General features: G+C 40.5%; 1 protein-coding gene across 15 annotated transcripts in view; it reads left to right on the top strand.

Moving 5' to 3' along the window:
• TENM2 (teneurin transmembrane protein 2) overlaps positions 1 to 24,871 on the top strand; it is a 3,817,113-nt gene that overhangs the window by 3,511,758 nt on the left and 280,484 nt on the right. For all 15 annotated transcript variants that reach the window (XM_074390353.1, XM_074390351.1, XM_074390352.1 and 12 more), the window contains one exon: positions 4,882 to 5,116. In XM_074390353.1, coding sequence (XP_074246454.1) covers positions 4,882 to 5,116 — 235 coding nt within the window. The remainder of the gene's footprint in view (positions 1 to 4,881; positions 5,117 to 24,871) is intronic.

Raw genomic sequence — 24,871 nt, 5'->3', positions numbered from 1 at the left:
CTTTAAACTGCTATCAAGATGAAACTTGCCCCCTAAGAGGTAGCTCAGGAGAAGGCAGAGAGTTTGCTGTTAATTTGTCATCTCGGGGTCTGAGAGAGTTGAAAATTTTAAAGGCCAACCATTGGCATGCCATTCCTAGGAATGAGTGATTTATTAGCAGCTAGGCAGGCCCCTTCTTTCATTTTTTTCTTTCACATATTTTATCATCATTTCTAATCACCAGGAAAAACTTGTGAAGACTATGGCGCAAGACAAGGCGCTTTAATTTGTCTCTGCTTTCCCACCCCATCTATTTGTCAACGCTTGGCAAGAGTAGACCCAACCAAAACATGTCCTCCAGCTGTTTATTTAGGCAGAGTGCAACAACAATAGTCAGTTATTAGCAATTTCTTCCTTAAAGCCCGTGAACTTCTTCCTTTTATATGTTGTTTAAGACGTGGGCATTGATCGTTTCCCCATGCTGTATGAGTAACTCTGATGGAGTCAACACAAAAGCTGATATGCCAGGGTTTTCCACTTCCCACGTCTGACTTTATTGGAATTGGTATTGTTACTCAACAAAGAAGCACTGCTTCGTTTTTCTCAAGTTTCACTGCCAACCAGTAGGCATTCAAGAAGGACAGACCCTGTGACTGGCAGCCCTCTCCAAATCAACTGGCAACAATTGTCCCGCAGAAAATCTAAAAGCGTAGACCATTCTTCAGCAGGACAAACAGTAACGCTCATTCAAGCCCTGGATTTTTAAATATGCAGGAAACAGTTTCTCTATAAATTCACTTATCTTTTTCAGGAGTCTTACCGATACCTTCCCTAGTTTTTCGAAAAGAGCCAATAAAACAGTTCCTTCTTCCTAGGACTAAAAGCCATACAGTACCTAAAAATAAATTCCAGGTTCTGGACTGAAGGTAAATCAGGTACAATATCAGGTCAGCACCAATATTTTAATGACAGTTGCCTTTTGCCTACTAATAGCATACTGACTAGGTTCATACTGTATAAGGATTTACGTTACATAGTTTTTAACGTTTAAATTGCATTATTATTACGTGATTTTATATTTACATAATAGAAGAGCTCTTAATAATATGCACGTTAATTGAACCCGATAAATGTGTGGAACTTAGAGTGGACGTTAGGGTTCCTTCATCAAGCTGTGATTCATCGCCATTTCATAGGAGGTTGAAGACATCAGTTGCTTTGCAGAAGGGCTTTTCGTGTATTTTGGTTTGGGAAAGTAGGGACGCGCGTTGTCAGCCATTGTTTGCATTTTTGAAATAGAAAACCTTCCCACCCAGCAAGCGTGTTGGATGACTGTAGTGAAAAGTGATCCATGCAAAAAGGTGCTTGCGATCAATCGTTGTAGCAGAGGTGCTTCATACTAGCGGTACGTTACTTACGCTGAATACCAGGGCACCCAAGTGAAGCTAGGAGTCAAAAACATACTAGTAAGCGTCAATAACATAAACGCCTACAGGCAGCTAGGTTAAGAGAACAGGGATCGCCAGGGTTGAGGGCAAATCAGATAAACCACCCCACCCCTCACGGCATTCAGCTCCCACCAGTTGTTTTGAGAGGATACAGACTCCATATTTTGGGTTTGGTTTTGTATTCAAGAGAAGTCAGAAATCTGGAAACACTCTGCAAAATCTCAACTTTGAATTTTTGATAATATTCAGCTTGAGGGCTGTCAGTCTATGACGTCTGCCCTAGATAGATGAAATTCGGATTTAATTTCCCCGCTCAAATCTGGGCTCCCTGAGAGCTGCCGTTCTGTCTTACCCATCCTTTCATCCCTGAAAGAACCTGTCACTGTTCTCTGCACATGGTTTTCGGGGCTTTGCCAGCCATCAGGCAGCATGCTTAGCACCTGACATTCATCCTTCCTCTCTAACTTTCACAGCAACCTTAGCGGGTAGTTACTGCTGTTTTCACCATTTGGCAGATGAGTAAGCTGAGAATGAAAGAAATGAGGTAGCATGCCTAGGTTCACACAGCTAGAAAGTGGCAGACTCAATCCTTGAACCCCCTTCTGCAGATTTTATCTCCTAACCTCTAGCTAAATGCCTCTTCTAGATGTCCCCACATCCCTCTGTACATATCCCAGTGGTAGCATTTACCACTCTGTACTGTAACTGTCTTTTCCTTCTGTCTCCTGCACTTTGCTGGAAAATATGTGTGTAGGATAGACAGATAAGTGAGCAAATACAATCAAGGCTGCGGTGAAAATGAGCAACAGTTTGGAGGAGAATGTCTTCCAATACTGAGGATGCTGGATCATTTTTGTTTTTGTCGCTGTCGACAATCTGATTTGTTTGCAATGAAATATCATGTTGCTTTATAGGAGGGCTGGGTGAATGGAAAATTAAGTATTCGTCCGTCTTCCCTTACTCTTCCTTCTCCAGGAAGCTCTAAGCCTTCTCTTTAGGATAAAGGAAGAGAGAACTTGACCTCTCTTCTAGTTAACTGGAAAATTCCCAATTCATTTTAGTTGGAACATACCACGTAGCACCCAGGTCAGTGCCTCTCTTCCTGCTGGGGACCACCCCTGGATATTGCCAGCACACAAGCAACTGCAGGAATTCTGCCCACGAATAACACAGATGGACCACACAAGGGCCACACAAGCTAGAGGAGACAAGAAGAACTCAGTTCAGCGTGAATAGACAGAAAGCAGGAGGGTCTGGTATCTCACTTAGGGGATTCCATCCTTCACAGGGCCTCTTTGTACTTTAGAAGAGTGTGTGGTCTGGAGAAGGGAGAGGAGGGGGCCGGGACAGAGAGAGATGAAACGTTAGGACTTGGGGCTGGGAAGGGCAGGTTCTCACTTGTGCACTGGCCCACCCCATCTTCCTGAGGCAGGTCTCATAATTACCTAACTAATGGGGAATAATGACACTACTTGGATGGGAGTTGAGAGAAGGGGAAAGAAAATTCATTAACTGTGTGTGGGGGGCTTGGATAGCATCCCTGAAGGATCATTATGACATCATTTCACCCCTGTTGCCCACCTCTTTCCACTAATATGAGACAGACAAATGCTAAATAACTATGTAATAATACATTACTAGACAGACAACAATGCCAGAAAATATAATAGCCTGCTACAGCTATGAAACTCCCCCAAAGATATATTTAAAATGTCACTGATGCATAATGTAACATAGGAATTACAGGTTCATTTGGAGGACACGACTTAAAATCTATACAGCTGTACAGTGGTACTTCCCACTGGGTTTTCGTTGTCACTGTCCTTTCCTAAACATCAAAAAGAAACAAGAAATCGTCCAAGTAATTTCAGCCTAGAGATGCAAACTTCAAGGAACCAGTTTCCTCGGTATTTTTCCTTCCTGTGTTTGTTGGTCATGTTGCTCTCCAAACCTACTATCTTCTTGACATGTTGTCTTTTCCTCAGAACGTTTCTGCAGCCGGCACAGGAACCCCAGAATGTAGATTACACCTTTTGGAGATGTAGCCCGGCCACATAAGGAGACAAGTAGTTGAAATTTGTGTCAAATTGCTTGTTTAAATGACTTGAGCCAACTTCTTAAAGCCAGGACAGCAGGGGCCGAGGATTTTTAAAGTTGACAGGGGCCGAAAATGACAAAGCTCAGCAGTCACCTGGTGAGCCGCCAGCCCTGACTGGAAGCTTCAAAAAATAAACTTTCTCAAAGGACACAAATTAAAAGTCACGTTTCAACATCCATTAAAACGAAATTATAGGCTTCATCACATAGCGAACTACTTTCATTTTCATTATGCTTAAAATATTTCATTTTGTAGATTAAGAATCGGTTGCTAGGAAAACCTTGTGTGGAGTTCTCAGAGACAGCAATATCTACAAGGGGAAGTTTTGCAAGGGGGAGCTCTCTTTTGTTTTTCCTGCAAGGATAGAGGATTTTGTTATTTGAAAAAACGCAGGATGCAATTTGGAGTCAGGGTCGTGGCTTGAAAACCTCTGCCATGACCTTCTCCAGAGACTGAGTCCTCCGAGGAGGGAAGGTAGCAACCTGCTGAGCTGAACGGGCTCACAGGTGTGTTTTGTTGACTCTCCTTTTAAAGTATATGTGCGTGTGTGTGTATATGTATTACACATATATACATATAGACACATGTTTGTTTATGTTATACATATATACACACATATACACAAATATGTGTGTACACACACATACATATATATAAATTTTATTTTAAGTTGTCCACATTTTTAAAAACCAGGAAGTTTTATCTACAAGTCCAGATTTCCAGCTTTTCTAGAGAAACTAGAAGACACAGCTGCTTTGGGACCTCCCTCAGTCCCACGTGGCCCAACTGACCTGGTGCTGAGTGAGGACTGCTCCCTAGTCTCTCCACCTCAACTCCACCCACAGCTGGCCCACTCCACCCTCCTGCCTGGTCCCTACAGGTATTTAAAGTTTCTGTCCCCTGACTTAGAGTGTACATATTCTTAATATCGTCAAAAGACGAAATTTCTGAAAAGAGTGTGTGCAGTATACTAGTTTACCTGGAGAGGGAATAGGGACTCGTTAGGACAGTGATCCGCCTTGAATGTCATGTTACTTTAACTGAAGTATTAGTATGTTTCAAATAAGTCTCTGGTCAGCCCTTATCCACCTGCTTTTGTTAAGCTAGTTTCTCCTTATTCTTCATTTGATGCGTGTGGACAAATGCAAATCAAAGCCCGTCATTTATTTGTAACTAACTCTGGGAGGCCTGCCACGGTCTTATCTGTCCCTCTAGCTTGCGGCTTTCAGCAATTGTCAGCTTGGAGACTTCGGTTGCAAACTGTCCTCCAGAGGTTTGCAGAGTGCCTGAGCCTGGAATCTGCAGACGCTGACAGTCGTTTCTCCTTTTGTGTGTGTGTGTGTGTGTGTTTTTCAGGTCCTCCAAACCACCACAGCCAGTCGACTCTGAGGCCCCCTCTCCCACCCCCTCACAACCACACGCTGTCTCATCACCACTCGTCCGCCAACTCCCTGAACCGCAACTCACTGACCAACCGGCGGAGTCAGATCCACGCCCCGGCCCCTGCGCCCAATGACCTGGCCACCACGCCAGAGTCCGTTCAGCTCCAGGACAGCTGGGTGCTAAACAGCAACGTGCCACTGGAGACCCGGTAAGTCCCCATCGCCAGCTCACGGTCACACTCAGCGTCGCCTTCCCCCTGAGCCACCACACAGAGCCACTGGGTGTCTCAGTTCCAGTCGGAGACACACTCTGGGCATGAATAATGAGACAAGTTTACCACCTCCTTGTTCCCTTGGTAATTTGACCCTGGACAGTCGGTTGACAGGTATTTCTTTGTTCACATGTGTCTCCTTTTAAAGCTTGTTTACTTTCTTAGATAGCTCTTGTGTACCCAACTAATAGAATTAGCATAACATATTTTTACTCGAAGGCTCATGGGAAACATGCTTATAAGGGTATATTGACTGAAAGCTGCTGATAAATTATGCATTTGGCCTTTCTTGAAGTAATAAATGAAGACTCATTTGAAATTAAGTGTTTGGGGAGACCTTGAGAAACAATCCCTGATTCCAAACTGACAGAAGTATAATTTAAATTTATATTTCAGCCAACATGCAGCCTCACTTTAATCCCTCCTGCACACACTAACAGCTTGATGCCTGTGGGGCAAACAATAATGTATAAAAACAAACAAGAAAAAAGGAGCGGCACTTACGCGAGGAGGGAAGAGTTTGAAAATGATCTCCAGGTCTGGCTTTGTTTTGTTTTGCCTTTTTTCAGCTTCGATTCAGATCTCAAAACCATATACACCTGAATGACCTGAAAGAAGACCTGTGGCTCGGGGTATGGAGGGTTGGGATAACACTGACAGTGAAGGCTCTGTGTACCTTCGCCAGACTCTGAAATAGCCTTGCTGCTCTTTCCCCAGGCACTTTCTTGGTTTGTGTGTTCCAAATGCTATTGTTTCCTTATCTGGAAGAACCATGGAGACTGAACAGAGAGGACAGCTTATTCACATTGACCCTTCAGAAAGTTCTCAAATAGATTTTCAGCTTTAATAACTTAGGTTTGAGGAAAGACAGAAATAATGTGTAATTTTTCTGATAATGGCCGGTGAATTCTGTGCACACAGCCTGAAGCAATTTTGAAAGTCATAGCATTTAGAGTTGTTTCTTATTTATAATTGTTTTGTTTTTTTCTAAGATCGGGAAAATTAATATGTTATACATCTTTGTCACCATAATCACTCCAAACTTTTGACTTTGTTTTCTGACAATTATAGGGGATTTTTTTTTTTTAAGAATCTTTGCTTTATTAAAAGAAACTGAAAGAGTGAACCTAAGCTAATAAATATTCTTGGTCTCAACATTAGCTTAAAAGAATTGGTACAGAAATAAACAAAATGACACAAAATGAAGCACTGAACAAAATACAGAGAGTGCTGTATTTTTATAATTTTCCCCCACAAAAAAAATTACCTAGCATGCGTGTGTGTGCGCATGCATGCATACACACACACACACACACACACACACACACACACACACACATAAACACACACAGGGTCTCACACAAAGAATGGTTACATAACAAAGTAAACTGGTTATAACAACCACATCTGTTTGACTCTTGATCCAAACTAGCAGGAAAAATATGTCGTTGAGACAATTGTGATAATTTCAACATGGCTTGGGTATTTAATGATATTAAGAATATAATTATGATTTTGTTAGGTGCAGTTTTGGCATGCATGTTTGGTTCAAATATTAAAAACACTCAAATCAAGGAATGAAAACCTGCCTTTTGGGTATTATGCTTTTTTTTTTTTTTTTAGTTTATTATACTTTAAGTTCTGGGATGCACATGCAGAATGTGCAGCGTTGTTACATAGCTATACACGTGCCACGGTGGTTTGCTGCACTCATCAACCCATCATTTACATTAGTTATTTCTCCTAATGCTGTCCTTCCCCTGCCCCTCACCCCCCGACAGACCCCAGTGTGTGATGTTCCCCTTCCTGTGTTCATGTGTTCTCATTGTTCAGCTCCCACTTATGAATGAGAACATGAAGTGTTTGGTTTTCTGTTCCTGTGTTAGTTTGCTGAGAATGATGGTTTCCAGCTTCATCCATTTCCCTGGAAAATACATGAACTCATATTTTTTATGGCTGCATAGTATTCCATGGTGTATATATACCACATTTTTTATCCAGTCTATCATTGATGGGGATTTGGGTTGGTTCGAATTCTTCGCTATGTGAAGCATGCTGCAATAAACATACACATGTGTGTGTCTTTATAACAGAATGATTTATAATCCTTTGGGTATATACCCAGTAATGGGATTGCTGGGTCAAATAGTATTTCTGGTACTAGATCCTTGAGGAATTGCCACACTGTCTTCCACAATGGTTGAACTAATTTACACTTCCACCAACAGTGTAAAAGTGCTCCTATTTCTCCACATCCTCTCTGGCATCTGTTGTTTCCTGATTTTTTAATGATCACCATTATAACTCGTGTGAGATGGTATCTCATTGTGGTTTTGATCTGTATTTCTCTGATGACCAGGGATGATGAGTTTTTTTTTTTTCATGTTTGTTGGCTGCATGTCTTCTTTTGAGAAGTGTCTGTTCATATCCTTCACCCACTTTTTGATAGGATTTCTTGTTTTTTTCTTGTAAATTTAAGTTCCTTGTAGATTCTGGACAGTAGCCCTTTTTCAGATGGATAGATTGCAAAATGTTTCTCCCATTCTGTAGGTTGCCTGTTCACTCTGATGATAGTTTCTTTTGCTGTGCAGAAGCTCTTTAGTTTAATTATATCCCATTTGTCAATTTTGGCTTTTGTTGCCATTGCTCTTGGTATTTTAGTCATGAAGTCTTTGCCCATGTCTATGTCCTGAATGGCATTGACTAGGTTTTCTTCTAGGTTTTTTATGGTTTTAGGTTTTATGTTTAAATCTTGAATCTATCTTGAGTTAATTTTTGTAATAGGTATAAGGAAGGGATCCTGTGTCAGTTTTCTGCATATGACTAGCCAGTTTTTCTAACACCATTTATTAAATAGGGAATCCTTTTCCTGTTGCTTGTTATTGTCAGGTTTGTCAAAGATCAGATTGTTGTAGATGTGTGGCATTATTGCTGAGGCCTCTGTTCTACTCCATTGGTTTATATATCTGTTTCGGTACCAGTACCATGCTGTTTTGGTTACCGTAGCCTTGTAATATACTTTGAAGTCAAATAGCATCACGCCGCCAGCTTTGTTCTTTTTGCTTAGAATTGTCTTGGCTATATGAGCTCTTTTTTGGTTCCATGTGAAGGTCAAAGTAGTTTTTTCTAATTCTGTGAAGAAAGTCAATGGTAGCTTGTTGGGGATAGCATTGAATCTATAAATTACTTTGGGCAGTATGGCCATTTTCATGATATTGATTCTTCTTAACCATGATCATGGAATGTTTTTCTGTTTGTTTGTGCTCCTCTCTTATTTCCTTGAGCAGTGGTTTGTAGTTCTCCTTGAAAAGGTCCTTCACAACCCTTGTAAGTTGTAATCCTAGGTATTTTATTCTCTTTGTAGCCATTATAAATGGGAGTTCACTCATGATTTGGCTCTCTGTTTGTCTATTATTGGTGTCTGGGAATGCTTTTTTGTGAGTTTTGCACATTGGTTTTGTATGCTGAGACTTTGCTGAAGTTGCTTATCGCCTTAAGGAGATTTTGGGCTGAGATGATGGAGTTTTCTGAATATACAGTCATGTCCTCTGCAAACAGAGACAATTTGACTTCCTCTCTTCCTATTTGAATACCCTTTATTTCTTTCTCTTGCCTGATTGCCCTGGCCAGAAATTCCAATACTATGTTGAATAGGAGTAATGAGAGAGGGCATCCTTGTCTTCTGCAAGTTTTCAAAGGGAATGCTTCAGCTTTTGCCTATTCAATATGGTAATGGCTGTGGGTTTGTCATAAATAGCTCTGACTATTTTGAGCTATGTTCCATCAATACCTCGTTTAGTGACAGTTTTTAGCATGAAGGGGTCTTAAACTTTATCAAAGACCTTTTCTGCATATATTCAGATAATCATGTGGTTTTTGTCATGGTTCTGTTTATGTGGTGGATTATGTTTATTGATTTGCGAATGTTGAACCAGCCTTGCATCCCAGGGACGAAGCCAACTTGATCATGGTGGATAAGCATTTCAATGTGCTGCTGCATTTAGTTTGCCAGAATTTTATTAAGGGTTTTCACATCAGTGTTCATCAGGGATATTGGCCTGAAATTTTATTTTTTTGTGTGTTTCTGCCAGGTTTTGGTATCAGGATGATGCTAGCCTCAAAAAAAATGAGTTAGGGAGGAGTCTTTCTTTTACTAGTGTTTGGAATAGTTTCAGAAAAAAAATGGTAGCAGCTCCTCTTTGTACCTCTGGTAGAATTCAGCTGTGAATCCATCTGGTCCTGGGCTTTTTTTGGTTGGTAAACTATTTATTGCTGCTTCAATTTCAGACCTTGTTATTGGTCTCTTCAGGAATTCAACTTCCTGGTTTAGTCTTGGGTGGGTGTATGTGTCCAGGAATTTATCCATTTTTTCTAGATTTTCTCATTTATTTATATACAAATGTTTATAGTATTCTCCGATTGTAGTTTTATTTCTGTGGGATCAGTGGTGATATCGCCTTTATCATTTTTTACTGTGTCTATTTAATTCTTCTCTCTTTTCTTCTTTATTAGTCTGGCTAGCAGTCTATCTATTTTGTTAATCTTTTCAAAAAACCCGCTCCTGATTCATCGTTTTTTTTTTTGGTTTTTTTTTTTTTTTTTTTTTTTTTTTTTTGAGACAGAGTTTTGCTCTTGTTAGCCAGGCTGGAGTGCAATGGCGCGATCTCGGCTCACCGCAACCTCCGCCTCCTGGGTTCAGGCAATTCTCCTGCCTCAACCTCCTGAGTAGCTGGGATTACAGGCACGCGCCTCCATGCCCAGCTAATTTTTTGTATTTTTAGTAGAGACGGAGTTTCACCATGTTGACCAGGATGGTCTCGATCTCTCGATCTCGTGATCCAGCAGCCTCGGCCTCCCAAAGTGCTGGGATTACAGGCTTGAGCCACCGCGCCCGGCGATTCATTGGTTTTTTGAAGAAATTTTTATATCTCTATCTCCTTCAGTTCTGCTCTGATTTTAATTATTTCTTGTCTTCTGCTACTTTTTGAATTTGTTTTCTCTTGCTTGTCTAGTTCTTTTAATTGTGATGTTACGTGTCAATTTTAGATCTTTCCTGCTTTCTCCTGTGCGTACTGCTATAAATTTCTTTCTAAACACTGCTTTAGCTGTGTCCCAAAGATTCTGGTACATTGTCCTTTTGTTCTCATTGTTCAAAGAACTAATTTATTTCTGCCTTAATTTTGTTATTTACCCAGCAGTAATTCAGGAGCAGGTTGTTCAGTTTCCATGTAGTTGTGGGGTTTTGAGTGAGTTTCTTAATCCTGAGCTCTAATTTGATTGCTCTGTGGTCTGAAAGACTGTTTTGTTTTTATGATTTTGATGATTTTGCTTTGCTGAGGAATGTTTTACTTCCAATTATGTGGTCAATTTTGGAATAAATGTAATGTGGTGCTAAGAAGAATGTATATTCTATCGATTTGGGGTGGAGAGTTCTGTAGATATCTATTAGGTCTGCTTGGTCCAGAGCTGAGTTCAAGTCCAGAATATCCTTTTTAATTTTCTGTCTCATTCATCTATCTAATATTGACAGTGGGGTGTTAAAATCTCCCACTATTATTGTGTGGGAGTCTAAGTCTCTTTGTAGGTCCTTAAGAACTTGCTTTATGAATCTAGGTGCTCCTCTACTGGGTACATATATATTTAGGATAGTTAGCTCTTCTTGTTGCATTGATCCCTTTACCACTATGTAATGGTCTTCTTTGTCTTTTTTGATCTTTGTGGGTTTAAAGACTATTTTATCAAAGACAAGGATTGCAACCCCTGCTTTTTTTTTTTTTCCATTTGCTTGGTAAATCTTCCTCCAACCCTTTGTTTTGAGCCAATGTGAGTCTTTGAATGTGAGATGGGTATCCTAAATACAGCACACCGATGAGTCTTGACTCTTTATCCAATATACCAGTCTGTATCATTTAATTGGGCCATTTAGCCTGTTTACATTTAAGGTTAATATTATTATGTGTGAATTTGATCCTGCCATTATGATGCTAGCTGATTATTTTGCCCATTAGTTGATGCAGTTTCTTAATAGTTTTGATGGTCTTTACAATTTGGTATGTTTTTGCAGGTGGCTGGTACCAGTTTTACCTTTCCATATTTAGTGCTTTCTTCAGGAGCTCTTGTAAGGCAACCTTCGTGGTGACAAAAATCTCTCAGCCTTTACTTGTCTGTAAAGGATTTTATTTCTCCTTCACTTATGAAGCTTAGTTTGGCTGGATATGAAATTCTGGGTTGAAAATTATTTTCTTTAAGAATGTTGACTATTGGCCCCCACTCTCTTCTGGCTTTTAAGGTTTCTGCAGAGAGAAACCACTGTTAGTCTGATGGGCTTCCCTTTGTGGGTAACCTGAACTTTCTGACTGCTCTTAAGTTGATCTTCAATCTCTGATATCTTTTCTTCCACTTGATAAATTTGGATATTGATGCTTGTATATGCTTCATGAAGTTCTTGTGAAGTGCTTTTCAGCTTCAAGTCATGTTCTTCTAAACTGGTTATTCTAGTTAGCAATTCCTCTAACCTTTTTTCAAGGTTTTTAGCTTCCTTGCATTGGGTTATAACATGCTCCTTTAGCTTGAAAGAGTTTGTTATTACCCACCTTCTGAAGCCTATTTATGTCAGTTCATCAAACTCATTCTCTATCCAGTTTTGTTCCATTGCTGAGAAGGAGTTGTGAACCTTTGGAGGAGAAGAAGCATTTTGGTTTTTGGAATTTTCAGCCTTTTTGTGCTGGTTTTTCCTCATCTTTCTGGATTTATCTACCTTTGATCTTTGATGTTGGTGACCTTCAGATGGGGTTTTTGAGTGGATGTCCCTTTTGTTGATGTTGATCCTATTCCTTTCTGTTTGTTAGTGTCCCTTCTAATAGGCCCCTCTGCTGCAGGTCTGCTGGAGTTTGCTGGAGGTCCACTCCAGACCCTGTTTGGCTGGGTGTCACCAGCAGAGGCTGCAGAACACCAAAGAATGCTGCCTGATCTTTCCTCTGGAAGCTTCATCCCAGAGGGACACCCGCCAGATGCCAGCTGAAGGTCTCCTGTATGAAGTGTCTGTTGATCCCTGCTGGGAGGTGTCTCCCAGTCAGGAGGCATGAGAGTCAGGGACCCACTTGAGAAGGCAGTCTGTCCCTTAGCAGAGCTCAAGAACTGTACTGGGAGATCTGCTGCTCTCTTCAGAGCTGGCAGGCAATGTTTAAGTCTGCTGCCTAACCAGTCCCAATGAGATGAGCCGAGTACTTCAGCTGGAATGCAGAAATCACCCACCTTCTGCATTGATCTCACTGAGAGCTGCAGACCAGAGCTGTTCTGATTTGGCCATCTTGCCAGCCAGCAGCAATATAGGTTATTTTAAACCATGCCTACAATTTTAATCTTTAAAGGTTAAAATAGGTAAAGTCAATAAAAATGATGTACAGTAAAGATATTTAAACTTCTTCCCTGATATAGTAAATGACTAATAAACAGCTTTGCTAGAAACTGACTGGCTGGCTAGGCTTGACTCGGGGTATTGTCAAAGCTGATGATGGTCTTAAAGGCTGGATAATATTTTCTGTCTTTTTCCTCTCCATTCTTGCAAACTGCCATAGAGTTTGTTAATTTGTCAGCCTATTTTTACATTAACAGACTATGATTTGAAAAATAGTTTCTGGATATAAATGCTTCTTAGAGTGAACTAGATGAAGAAGAAGAAAGGAATAAAGAAAGGGAAGAAGAGATGTATGAGCTGTTACAGAAAAAGAAGACGACCACCATGGCCATTATCAATCAGTTGTTATTGTGTACTTTATATATGCTGAACATTAATGTTTTACATGCATTATCTCATTCAAGGCTGAAAGCAATCCTATGAGGTAGAAAGGGACTTTTATTATAGCCATTAAAAGATGCAGAATCTAGGGATATAGGGACAATATAACCTTCAAGAAGGTCTAAAGCTTCAGGAGGAGAGTAAACTATGAGCCATGTTGGAGGAAACACTGGAAGTTCCTACACCCAAACTAAGGTGGTGGAATGTCTCATGGGTGAATAACCACAAACCTAAGTCAATTGCCCTAGTTGTTACATTTACAAGACCAGATCCATTGGAGTGTCTGCTCTTGGCAATGAATCTGCCCTTTGTGATAAGAACTTAGCTTCCTTAAGTTGGGTTAGAACATAATACAACACTTAATCATATCTCTCACCTCCCAGCTCCTCATGCAATCAGTTGGTTTGCTGGGAGATTTATTTGGAATAACTTTTTGTCATAAATTGTCCTCTTGACAAGTGTCTGGTAGAGAGGATCAACAAAAACAAGCAGATCACTGTCCTGCTTTCCTAAACCCTCTTCCAGAATTTACTTTCTGGTCTACAGTTCTTCTTCAGAAGGACTTTCTTTGAATATTTGGCATTTCTCCAAGATTTAGGACTTCTCAATTATAATTTTGGAAGAAGCCGGTTAAAGAAAATATTTGGTGGGAAGATAGGATTGCCAAAACCTTGATGTCCATCAGAAGGAAAACAAACAAGTGAGACAACATCTGGACATTCTTTGATCCTTATGTTCAAGAGCCAAGGATTAGAGCTCCTTGGGATGGCATTGTTAGCAGAAATCGAGCACAGGGTGAAGGTCTGGTAAAGATTTGAAACTCCATTCATGGAACTGGGTACATAGAATGTGCATCTAGTCTCACGTATGAAAATCTAGTCATAGTCCATAGAACTGATGAAACGTATGATTCTCTTTTAAATATTAAATGTATTAGTTTGTTCTCATGCTGCTAATAAAGATATATCCAAGACTGGGTGATTTATAAAGGAAAGAGGTTTAATTGACTCACAGTTCAGCATGGCTAGGATGGCCTTAGGAAACTTACAATCATGGCTGAAGGGAAGCAAACACGCTCTTCTTCACAGGGCAGCATCAACTGCCAAGCAGAAGTGGGAAAAGCCCCTTATAAAACCATCAGATCTCATGAGAACTCACTCACCATCATGAGAACAATATGAGGGTAACTGCCCCCATGATTCAATTACCTCCCACTGGGTCTCTCCTGTGACACATGGGAATTATGGGAACTACAATTCGACATGAGATTTGGGTGGGGACCCAGCCAAACCACATCATTATTAGTTCAGTCTCTTATTAGCAAATATGTATTGAGTCCCTTGTGCATGCCAAGAGCTATGTTAAGTACTGGCAAGTTATTGATTAAAACATGTATTATCCCATTAAAGATAACCCAACCTAAAGGAAGAGGCAGGTACATAAGCAAAAAGATAGTTCAGCATATACAATTATGGAATCTAAGTTACAGTGATTGTATAGTGGAAGAAGTAATTAACTCTCCCAGAAAGATCAGGAAAGTTTTTATAACTGAAAGGCTGCTTGAGCTGCGTTTTGAAGGATGAGTAGGAGTTTATCTAGCACACAGGTAAAGTCAGATATGATAGCATATTATTATTTGTTCTCATTCACCACTGTTTTTCCATATAGTCTTGACAGTAGAGAATTGAATGAATTTACTGATTCAAATGCTGAAATATTGCCCATTTCCTGGTGCCATTTTCTTAGCCATGAGAGAGTATAGATACTGGATTTTCTCTTTTCAGGAGCATGATGCCACACTAGTATTTCCATTTCTGTCTTTCATACCAAGTAAGAATTAGTCTCTCTCTAGGAGAGAGAACCATTAAAAACAAGACGTTCTGGAGGTTGACTATAATATAGTCACTACTTTTGAAAATGTAGAAATTTACAAACAGCTTTACCACCCTTATTCTCGTTAATACAGATTTCTGGGTGTTATGGAATAATTTCGTAACACTGAGAGGTAATTAACACACATTCTGCCACTCCCGGCATGTGAAGCCAAGTCCAGTGTGTTTCCTTAGACCAGTGGGGAGTGGGTCCCTTCCTCTCCACATTGCTCTTTTGATGTCCCCCTCAGTCTTAATGGCGCATGTTAGATCTCCTCTGAACTATGCTTCTTTTTTTTTTTTCTATGATGAGTAAATTGGAGGGGCTGATTAAGGAGGCATTACCAGAAAATAGGACTGTTTGGAATTTACAAAAGATGAAAAAGTATATAAGGGAAGCTCTGTATCAATGTTAAATAAAAGAACAATGTATATAAATGTCTACTACCAAAAGCAGTCAATTCATGTATAAACCACCATATAATCCACGAAAAATCAAACATAAGGCAGAACTAATTGCAAGCTGTCTGTACTGTCTTTTCTTAAGTAGAGTGTTACGGAATCACTCTACCCTCCACCTTCCTGCCAGCCTATTCACAGAAGGACTTGAAACAAAGTCTACTTGCAATTCTTGGTCGATATCACCTATCTACTGCTTCCTCTGCTGAAAGTGACAAGGTGAGGAATCTTCCTGGTCGGCTGCTTCTTTGGGAGTTTCTAAAGTCAGCTTCTCTTGTCTAAAACAGTAGAAATTAGCTCAGTGTCAGAACCTAACTTTCATTCCTTTGTGTGTTTTGCTGAAGCAAACTTCTTTCTTTGAATCTATCTGAGCCGCAGATCACCAAAGAGAATCCCTAAGCAGGACAAAACTTCTCTCTGAGTTCACTTATGCCCTGACATGCTAGAAGCCCTAATTTTAATCATCAAGATCCTCAAGCTGAAAAACAGTTTGCAGTTTGCCTTTTTAAATGGTCATTCATTAATTATTCTAGAAATAGCTATGAGAACCTACCATGTGTCCAGCAAAGAAGGAGAAAAACAAAATCCCTGTCCTTATGGAGATTCTAGGCTGGAAGCAGACGGAACATGAACAAATGCCCCTTATACCATGACAAATGCAGTAAGTGCCACAGACATCTAAAGAAGCCAGACCCATGAGAAATGGACATTTAAGCTGAGCCCTGAGGATAAGTAGGGGTTAACCCGGCTTAAAGAGTGCTCTAGGTAACAACAACAACGAGCCACCAGGGGAAGAAACAATATGGTGCCAGAAAGAGAAAGTAAGCTAGAAAAGTAGGCAAGGGCAAGATGGATCAAGGCTTTGGACCATGTTAAAGCTTTTGGATTCTTCCTTAAGAACAATTAAAAGTCACTGAAGCTTTTTAAGCAGGAGAGCAAAATAGTAAGATATACTCTGCTTTTTGCTTTTAATAATGATAGCTGCCATGTGATAAATGGATTGGGGAGCAGTTAGCATGGAAGCTATGCAGGACTAAAGGTCCAGTTTGGAAAATATAATAATAGTTAAGATGAAAAGTGGCATGCCTTTGATTAGGGAGCAGTGCTGAATATTCAAAGACGTGAAGTATAGTTTAAAGGTAGAATCAGTAGAAATTAATTTTGCTGGAGTTTGAAGATGAAGGTTAGGATTCTTCATCAAGTTTTTGACTTAAATGCCTGGGTGAATAGCAATGTCATGTGCTGAAGGAGGAACAGGTTTTTGTAGCAGAAAACCAAAGTTCAGTTTTGGACATGTTACACTTGTGAGGAAAGAGAATTGACTGCAATTATTGGCCAGACTTATTTTGATTCTAAAATAATATGTATAACACAGAAAATCATCCGTTTACAAGTAATAGCATACTTAGTCTATCCAAAGCCCTCGGCAATTGATTGTTCTCTTTAAAAAATGTCTTTCCAGGCCAGATGCAGTGGCTCATGCCTATAATCCCAGTATTCTGGGGGGCTGAGATAGAAGAATCTCTTGAGCCCAGGAGGTGGAGGCTGCAGTGAGCTATGATCACACCACTGCGCTCCAGCCTGGGTGACAGCGTGAGACTCCATCTTTAAAAAAAAATTCATTCCAGAAATTTGTTAAATTTATTTCACACGATCGTATAGGCCTGTGAATAACAACTTTGTCAAATACTTTTTGCTTGGCACTAAGCTTTACCTACAGGATCCCATTTAATCCCTTAAGCTCTTCTGTTAGGTATATGTTAGTATCCATATTGAAAATACAGGGAAACCAAAGCTGGGGGAATTAAGTTATTTACATGTTACCCATTAGTAAGTGACAGAGCTGAAATTTGAACCTGGGTTGGCCTGACTTTAAATCCCATATTCTTAATGACCATAGGATAATACCTGTGGAACTAGGAAGTGAGGGGGGGAAAAATGTCTCTACCTAGCCTGATGGCAAACAACAAATTAATTTGCTTAGGCCATGAAATAAAGTCAATGCAGTATACGTGGCATAAGGCGAGAAATGATCTATGGGATGGACTCCAGCCTGTCACTGGGCATAGACTTAGTCATTTTCAAACTCATAAGCCAGGCCGGATGCAAGAGACCCTTCTCTACAGCTCTGAGGAGTTGGTGGCAACCCAGATGGTAAATCTGAAGCCTCACCACTCCGTGGTGGTGGCAGCATAGCATATGATTTACAGGGAGAGGTTTAATGCCCTGAATATTATAAAATGTGAGTGCAGGTCGACTTGGAAGAATTAAGAAGCACAGCTACTTGTTAGGCTCTGTGATTTGTAGGATTTTTTGTTGTTGTTCTAAACAGAGTTCTGCCAGATTGGTGGGAGAAAGCCCAACAGCCATGGGTGCCATGGCTGACCCGTTGGACATCCCTTGAATATCATCCTCGTTCCTGTTAGCAGGAAGCTTGACAAGTTCTCAGAAAAAGAATTGAGCATGTTGGGCTTGCTGAGTGGTATCTAAGGAATCTAATTTGGGCATCCAAATTTTTAAAAACACACTTTTTGTCTTCAAGAAAAAGCAATCTTAGACTAATCTGGATGCGTCATTGGTAGTGCATATTTGGGAATCGAGATTCAAGACCTTTAGTAAATAAGGCTTTCACAGAGAAGAAACAAGATTGTTGAAACATCTTCACCATGCTGAGTGCAAAGACTATTCCAAACTTGTTCTCAGATTGATTTTTCTACTGAAGGATTAATTTTCTGACAGAATCACTGACAAGCTTGATCTTTAGAATATTAAACCCAGGCAACCTGTTTGCTTTTTTTGTTTGTTTTTTAACGTTTTCAAGTGAGGTTTAAAGGCAGGATTCATTCTGGGTGAACCAAATGCATTGAAGCACTTTCAAATCAATAGGCAGCTTGATTCCTCTGTATTGCGAAACATTATGCCCCCTCTAAATTCTCATCAGAGGCCACATGGAAATTAATGAGACCTTTAGGTTAGCCTTTCAAGCTCAGCCTTATTTTATAGCTTTACCTTGCCTCTTTGACACCACGATCTCGCCTGGCCACCAGCAGCATTTCATGTTGCAGTGCACTTTAATTTTGCAGTTTTCTTAGTCTTCCTTGGAAACTGGCAGCTTATTAATCTCAATAACGGAGCTGCTCAATAGGCAAGCTCACCAATGAGAGACCAGGCTGTGTCTTTTTTTTTTTCTTGGCAGATGAAAACAAGGGGGTTGGTTGTTGGATGGAGGCAAGGGAGGTGGCAGAGAAAAGGCCAGTTAGGAGGGGCACCTCATCCCCCACATCACTTTCTGATAATTGGCAGGAAAATAAAGAGAGCCTAGTCTAATCTACTGCTCTGCAATTTATGGCTTGTGGTGTTAAACACACTCGAACCCATTAATAAGAAAATAAATAAAGTGTTTTGTGGCACGTGTGCAAATTACAAGGTGCATTAAGAAAGAAACAAGCATTACATCTTATTCAGGACCACTCCAGCCTATTCTTGGCATGGTTTGCAAACTTGGAAGCATCCTGGAAAGTGGCAGTACCTAAAGAGAAGCTATCCTTTTTAAATTTGGCTGCCTCTACAAACTTAAAAGCTTGTGGTGAGGAAGCGAACTCTTATTGCAGGGTACCACAGCTAAACCTCAAGGTAGGAAGAACTTAAAAAAAAAAAAAATTCATCCCTTGGCAGCCTGGACCATGGGGACGCAATTACAAATTGAGGCCACCCCGTGGTCGTGCATTGTAAGAGCAAGACTTTGCCCTGAGTCTGTGTAAATGTCAAAGACTCTGGGGTTAAGTTCACAGTTGAAAAAAGCCAAATATTTCCATCTCTGTCTGTGCTCTTTCACCCATTCAACTAATATCAACTGTCATTCCCTTGAGGCGTTTCCTGAAGTCTTCCCAGAGGATATTTTATCTGGCTCAGACAGGGAGAAACTTGATGAAGGGCAAGTCCTTTCTAATTCTGGCTCCCTGATGATCCTTTTCTTTTCACAGAAGCCAGATAAGGCATCGCAGTCCTCCCAGGCAGAGGAAGTAGGTCCTGCAACTTTTCTGAAGGAAACTTTGATTTATTAGTCTTGGCCTCATTTGCTTTTGTGAGCTGGGATCTTGTGTCCCCAGACTTGCAAACTGTCATGAGATACTCAGCCCATTCTGCTCAGCTGCAGCTGCATCCTTTAGATTTTATAGGAATGTTTAATAATTTTTCCTACATTACTTTTTTTCTTCCAAAATCCACCAGAGAATTTGGGGCCATTCTGTGAGTGTTGTTTGCAAATATTCCTTTTTAGAGGCCATGGCAAAGTTCTACACGAAAGATCACCTCAAAATCGTGTATTTTTCAAATCCCTATTGAATCATTTCTTGCTCAGAATAACTGTTCAGGAGTCAGCAAATACCCCAATTTCTGTTGTTAGTACTTGAGCTGTGTATGCCTTATAGTTTAAAAGAGAATGAATACCGAGTCCTTTCTATGTGTAAAATGGTATTGAAATCAGATGTCAATTTGCTAGGACTTCAATGGGTACCAGCATTCATGAGTCCATTTCTCAACAGTTAGTACTCCTGTAAAGGTATTGCACACCAGCAATTATGACATTTAAATTTTTATTTTATTTTTAATTATTTGAACAAAGGGTTAAAATCATGCCCTAAAAGGAAGGTGGGAAATGTTGCTTTGCCTACATTGGTGTGTTCTTAGGTAAGAATTTTACATGGAAAACTTAACCTAAGTGACTTTCTAATTTCTTATCAACCCAGATCCTCTCCACTGTACTCAGGGACATGTGATAAGAAGGCATAGGGAGTTATTAGGCCCATTTAAGCATTTGGTGGGACTCTTAAGAAGCTCTACTCTCCACCTATCCCTAGTCTCACCAATTCAGGAAAATGAAGGAATAAATTTATCAGCCCCCTGAGCAAGGGGCAGTGCCATGCCCATGTGCATTTTCTGGATGTTCTTGTGCTCAGTCATCTTTTCCAGCTTCTAGCTCTCAGAATCCATATTAGGAGACTTTGTAGCTCTATTGACAATCTTTTCACTTCTTGGAAACCACGGACTACTCTTTCGGTCTTTGTTTTTAGACATAATCATTTCTGAAATGCCTACTTTGTGTCCAGTAGGATACTAGGCATTTTACATTATGTTATCTGAATTAAAGCCCTTAGGGGAGACATGTTGATATGGTTTGGCTGTGTTGACACCCAGATCTCATCCTGAATTGTGGCTCTGATAATTCCCACATGTTGTAGGAGGGATCTGGAAGTGGGAGGTAATTGAATCCTGAGGGCAGGTCTTTCCCATGCTGTTCTCATGATAGTGAATAAGTCTCACGAGACCTGATGGTTTTATAAAAGGGAGTTTCCCTGCACATGCTCTCTCTTTGCCTGTTGCCATCCATATAAGACATGACTCGTTCCTTCTCGCCTTCTGCCATGATTGTGAGTCCTCCCCAGCCACTTGGAACTGTAAGTCCATTAAACCTCTTTCTCTTTATTAATTAACCAGTCTTAGGTATGTCTTTAGTAGCAGCATGAGAACAGACTAATACAAATGTTATTGTCCCCTTTCAAAATATCAGGAAAATGAAACTTGAGAAGGTGGAGGGTTTGGGACAGAGACAAGATCCTGAGAGAACTGGAGTAAAACAGTACTTAAACTCGGGCATTGGGAGGCTCTCAGCCTTGCACTTCTTTACTTTCTACCATCACTCTTACGTGGGCCTCCTTTTATGGGACCAAACACTGTGCTATTAGGAGACCCTGAAATGGAGGCCTGGCAGGCAAAAGCCACAAACCGACTCAGGTCACATTCAATGTTAGTTTGGTCACAGCTCAGCTCATATTGTCTGATTGTAATGATTTTCTCCTCCAGGCAGACACAGGCCTGGCCAGGGTGGGGAAATTTCAGAACATCAAGTTATCTCACTTGCTAGAGCACAGAAAGGGGGTTACAGCTGGTTCCAAAATGAAGTAGAAAAAATAAATTTCACTGACTAACTCCCACCCTCTTCTGACTCATCACCCTCTCTGGTTGACTTCTCAAACGTCCCACGACTTTACTTTTGAGTTCACTGTGGCCACTTAATGCATTTTAACTTTTATTAGTCTCCTGACATCTCTTTTAAGCTATCATCTCCTTTCCTACAAAAGTGCTTGGATTCCACATTTTCTAATTAAAACATGTTCATTTATTGTCTTACTAACCAGTGCTCTTTATGAGGGCTCTTGATGAGAAAGTTAACTCAAAACATCTCGATGCATTTCCCATCTCTTGGAAATGGCTGGAAAGGCAGTTTCGCCTTATAAAGTTGAATGACTTTGAAGAAATTTTGGTTTTGCTTTTTAATAAAACCTTGAATGGGAAACATTTAACTCCATGCTTCAAGCTCCTAATATTCTCAGCAACACAGTATATTCTGTTTATAGTGGTGTGTGTAGATGGGACAGATCACAGGGGTCAGATAGCTCCATGAGTACAGGTAACATCAGAATGGTTCTGTGTTTAATGAGATAAAAATTTTTGTCCTAAAATGCAACATGTCCTAATGTTAATAATGGTGCCCATTGCTGTTTACACTCCAGTGAATCAACCTGATATTATTAGAGGTTGTAAGGATCAGTGCAGTAGGGGGTAAGGATGGCACACATGCATTTAAACCCACCAAGAATTTCAATGTAATCGTGTATGTGTGGTGGCATTGGGGTGGGCTGGGAACAAGGTAGAAGGGTCATATTCAGTACGTGTCTGAGTATACTTCATTTTTTTCACTTTCACTACTGTTTGCTTTGTCTTTAGAAGCATAAAAGCAGTGTTACAGTGGGGACATCCTCCTGTCCTGTCTTTAAATTCCTAATACCGTTCAGTTTGGTGAAAAGAGACCACTGTAGCATTCTTCACAGAGCTTATGCCAAAGGGGTAATTCAGGCAGAAAGGGAGAGATAGATAGAGACAGAGACAGAGAGAAAGAGAGAGATGGAGATAGAGATAAAGGAAGGCAGAGAGAGACAGAGAAAGGAGAAAAAGAAACCTGGTGATGCAGATGTGGAATAAAGCAGATGCCCTCTTCAGGGATGTTGGCCCTTGATTCATACCACTACATTAGAAGATATTAGAAGAAGGAGTTAAGGTCAACATGAATTAGGTTGGCCAAAACAACTGCACCCAGCCAGGCATGGTGGCTCACACCTATAATCCCAACACTTTGTGAGGCAGAGATGGGTGGACCACTTGAGGTCAGGAGTTCAAGACCAGCCTGGCCAACATGGCGAAATCCCATCTCTATGAAAAATGCAAAAATTAGTGGGGCATGGTGGTGCATGCCTATAATCCCAGGTGCTTGGGAGGCTGAGGCAAGAGAATTGTTTGAACCCAGGAGGTGGAGGTTGTAGTGAGCCGAGATCATGCCACTGCACTCCAGGCTGGGTGAAGGAGTGAAATTCCATCTCAAAAACAAACAAACAAACAAACAAACAAACCTGAGCCCTGATCATTTAAGAGAAGGGGCTTCATTTGCCTGCACAGAGGCAGAGTTTTCAAACTGGAAACTGAGTTCAGATCACCTAGTATAGTCCAATGACTATTTTTACAGTCAAAGAGAGTGAGGCTTAGAAAGTTCTATGACACTCTAGTGCCTTCCACTCCAAATGCCCGAGTGGGGCTGGAAGGCAAGCCTCTGGCTAGACTTTTCCCCAGCAACCCTCACTATTTCCTGCATGATTAGGGGATGTTGGTGCCTACTTATCCTGCACAGAATATTTATCTCCATTTCCTTCTGCAAAGGAAAGGTCATGAATTTAAGGCCAAGAATTAGAGCACCTATTACAACATCTTTGGTCTTTTCAGTTATTTTATTACAGAATGTGCACATTCTCTTGGTAAAATATTCAACACAGAGAGAGAAAGTGAAAAGGACTACTCCCTGCTTATCAATTTCCATTTTCAAGGAAATCTCACTTGAAGGTTGATTATTTTAGGCTTTCAGAAATGCTTGTGGATGTCTGAGCGTATATATTTTAAGTTTAATATAAATGGAATCATATACATATCATTTGGCAACTTCCTTTTTATCATTTAATGAGATATTGTGAAAGTATTTTCAGGTAATTTTATGTAGACTTACCTCATACTTTTTTAAAGTCTGTGTAATATTCTATAATGCTGTAATTTATTTAACCAGTCTCTTCTAGATGGACATTTAGATTGCTTTCAGAATTTTGCTATTACAAACAAATCTGTAATGAAAAGTCTTGTGTATGTATCTTTCTTTGCATACTTACATAATTATATTCAAAAGTTAAATTCCTGGAAGTGAAATTGCTAGATCAAAGGATATGTATAATGCGCATTTTGAATTTTGATAGATTGTGCCAAATTGTGTCTGTCTCAATTCAAATGTTACGATCTCTCTTTATTCCACCTTATTTAATGGCCTGAGTTTCTTTTGTGGGTTTAAAATAAGAGCCAGAAGTTTATGGTGTTAGATTTCAGACATGGGATTAAGAGGATTCTTTTTTCAAGGAATAATGTACTAAATAATACATAAATACCCTAGAAATGCCAACACCCCATCTTAATGCCAGATGTAGTATGAGAAACACACATAGCTGTAGGGAAAATCTGACTCTCTCACTCCCCTTGATTCTAGCTGTAGGGCCCTTTCTGTTCATTCCCAGACTGTGCTACAGCATGGCCTACGTGATTCAAAACTCCTAACCTTTTTTGCCTTTCCTTTCTCATTATAATTTGGCAATGTTTGAGTTCGCCTCTTCTCTTCATCCACTTTGCCTCTATCTACCTAACGGGGATATTATAAGAATGTCTAAAAAGACCTAGTCAGGTTTCTGAATCCCAAGAGAAATGCCTAGTAAGGCAGTATTATTGTTTAACTATTACAGAAAAGCGTTATGATCAAGGGCTTGAAAATCTGGTGAGGAAGACAGACTTTTTTGTGAAATAAGTATGTGAGGGCTCTGTCAATAAGAGGCCCTCAGGCCAAACTTATATAGTTACTTTATCTGAAACTCTGATTTTATGCTAAATAAGGATTTTTGTATTTCCCACCTCCTGTTGGTAATCCCATTACCAGCTGTGTTTGTAGGACTTCAGCTTAATGTAGCCAACATTTGTAGAGGTTCGACTAGCAGCTGAGCACCATGGCACAGAGGGTGAAGGATAGAAAACACGTGGTGTCTGACCTCTTGGGATCACGGTCGAGTGGGAGAAAGGCCACAGAGCAGATCATGGATATTGAGAGAGGATGTTGTAAGCCGGACATTAGCTCAGGGGACTATATGGAAACATGGAGCGGGGAGTGCATCCAACCTACCTGGTCAGGGAAGCCTGGCGGGCAGGAATGGCTCTGAGTTCCATCTGGATAGAGCAGTGAAAGCTACCCCAGCAAAAGGGCATTCCAGGCAAAGGTGAGAAAATAGGAAAAGGCTGGAGGAGCAAGGCTGTGCAAGCATTCTGGATCAACCAGAGAGAGACTCGGGAGGTGGGTAGAGAGGTCTCCTGGCCCAAGTCAAGGTCACCTTCTGGGTGCAGTCAAGCACCCTAAGGTTTATTCAGTGTGGG

This window comes from Saimiri boliviensis, chromosome 20, assembly GCF_048565385.1.
Source record: "Saimiri boliviensis isolate mSaiBol1 chromosome 20, mSaiBol1.pri, whole genome shotgun sequence".
NCBI classification, from domain to species: domain Eukaryota; kingdom Metazoa; phylum Chordata; class Mammalia; order Primates; family Cebidae; genus Saimiri; species Saimiri boliviensis.
Note: the sequence above shows the minus strand (reverse complement) of the source record. Positions and strands in the feature narration are given on the sequence as shown.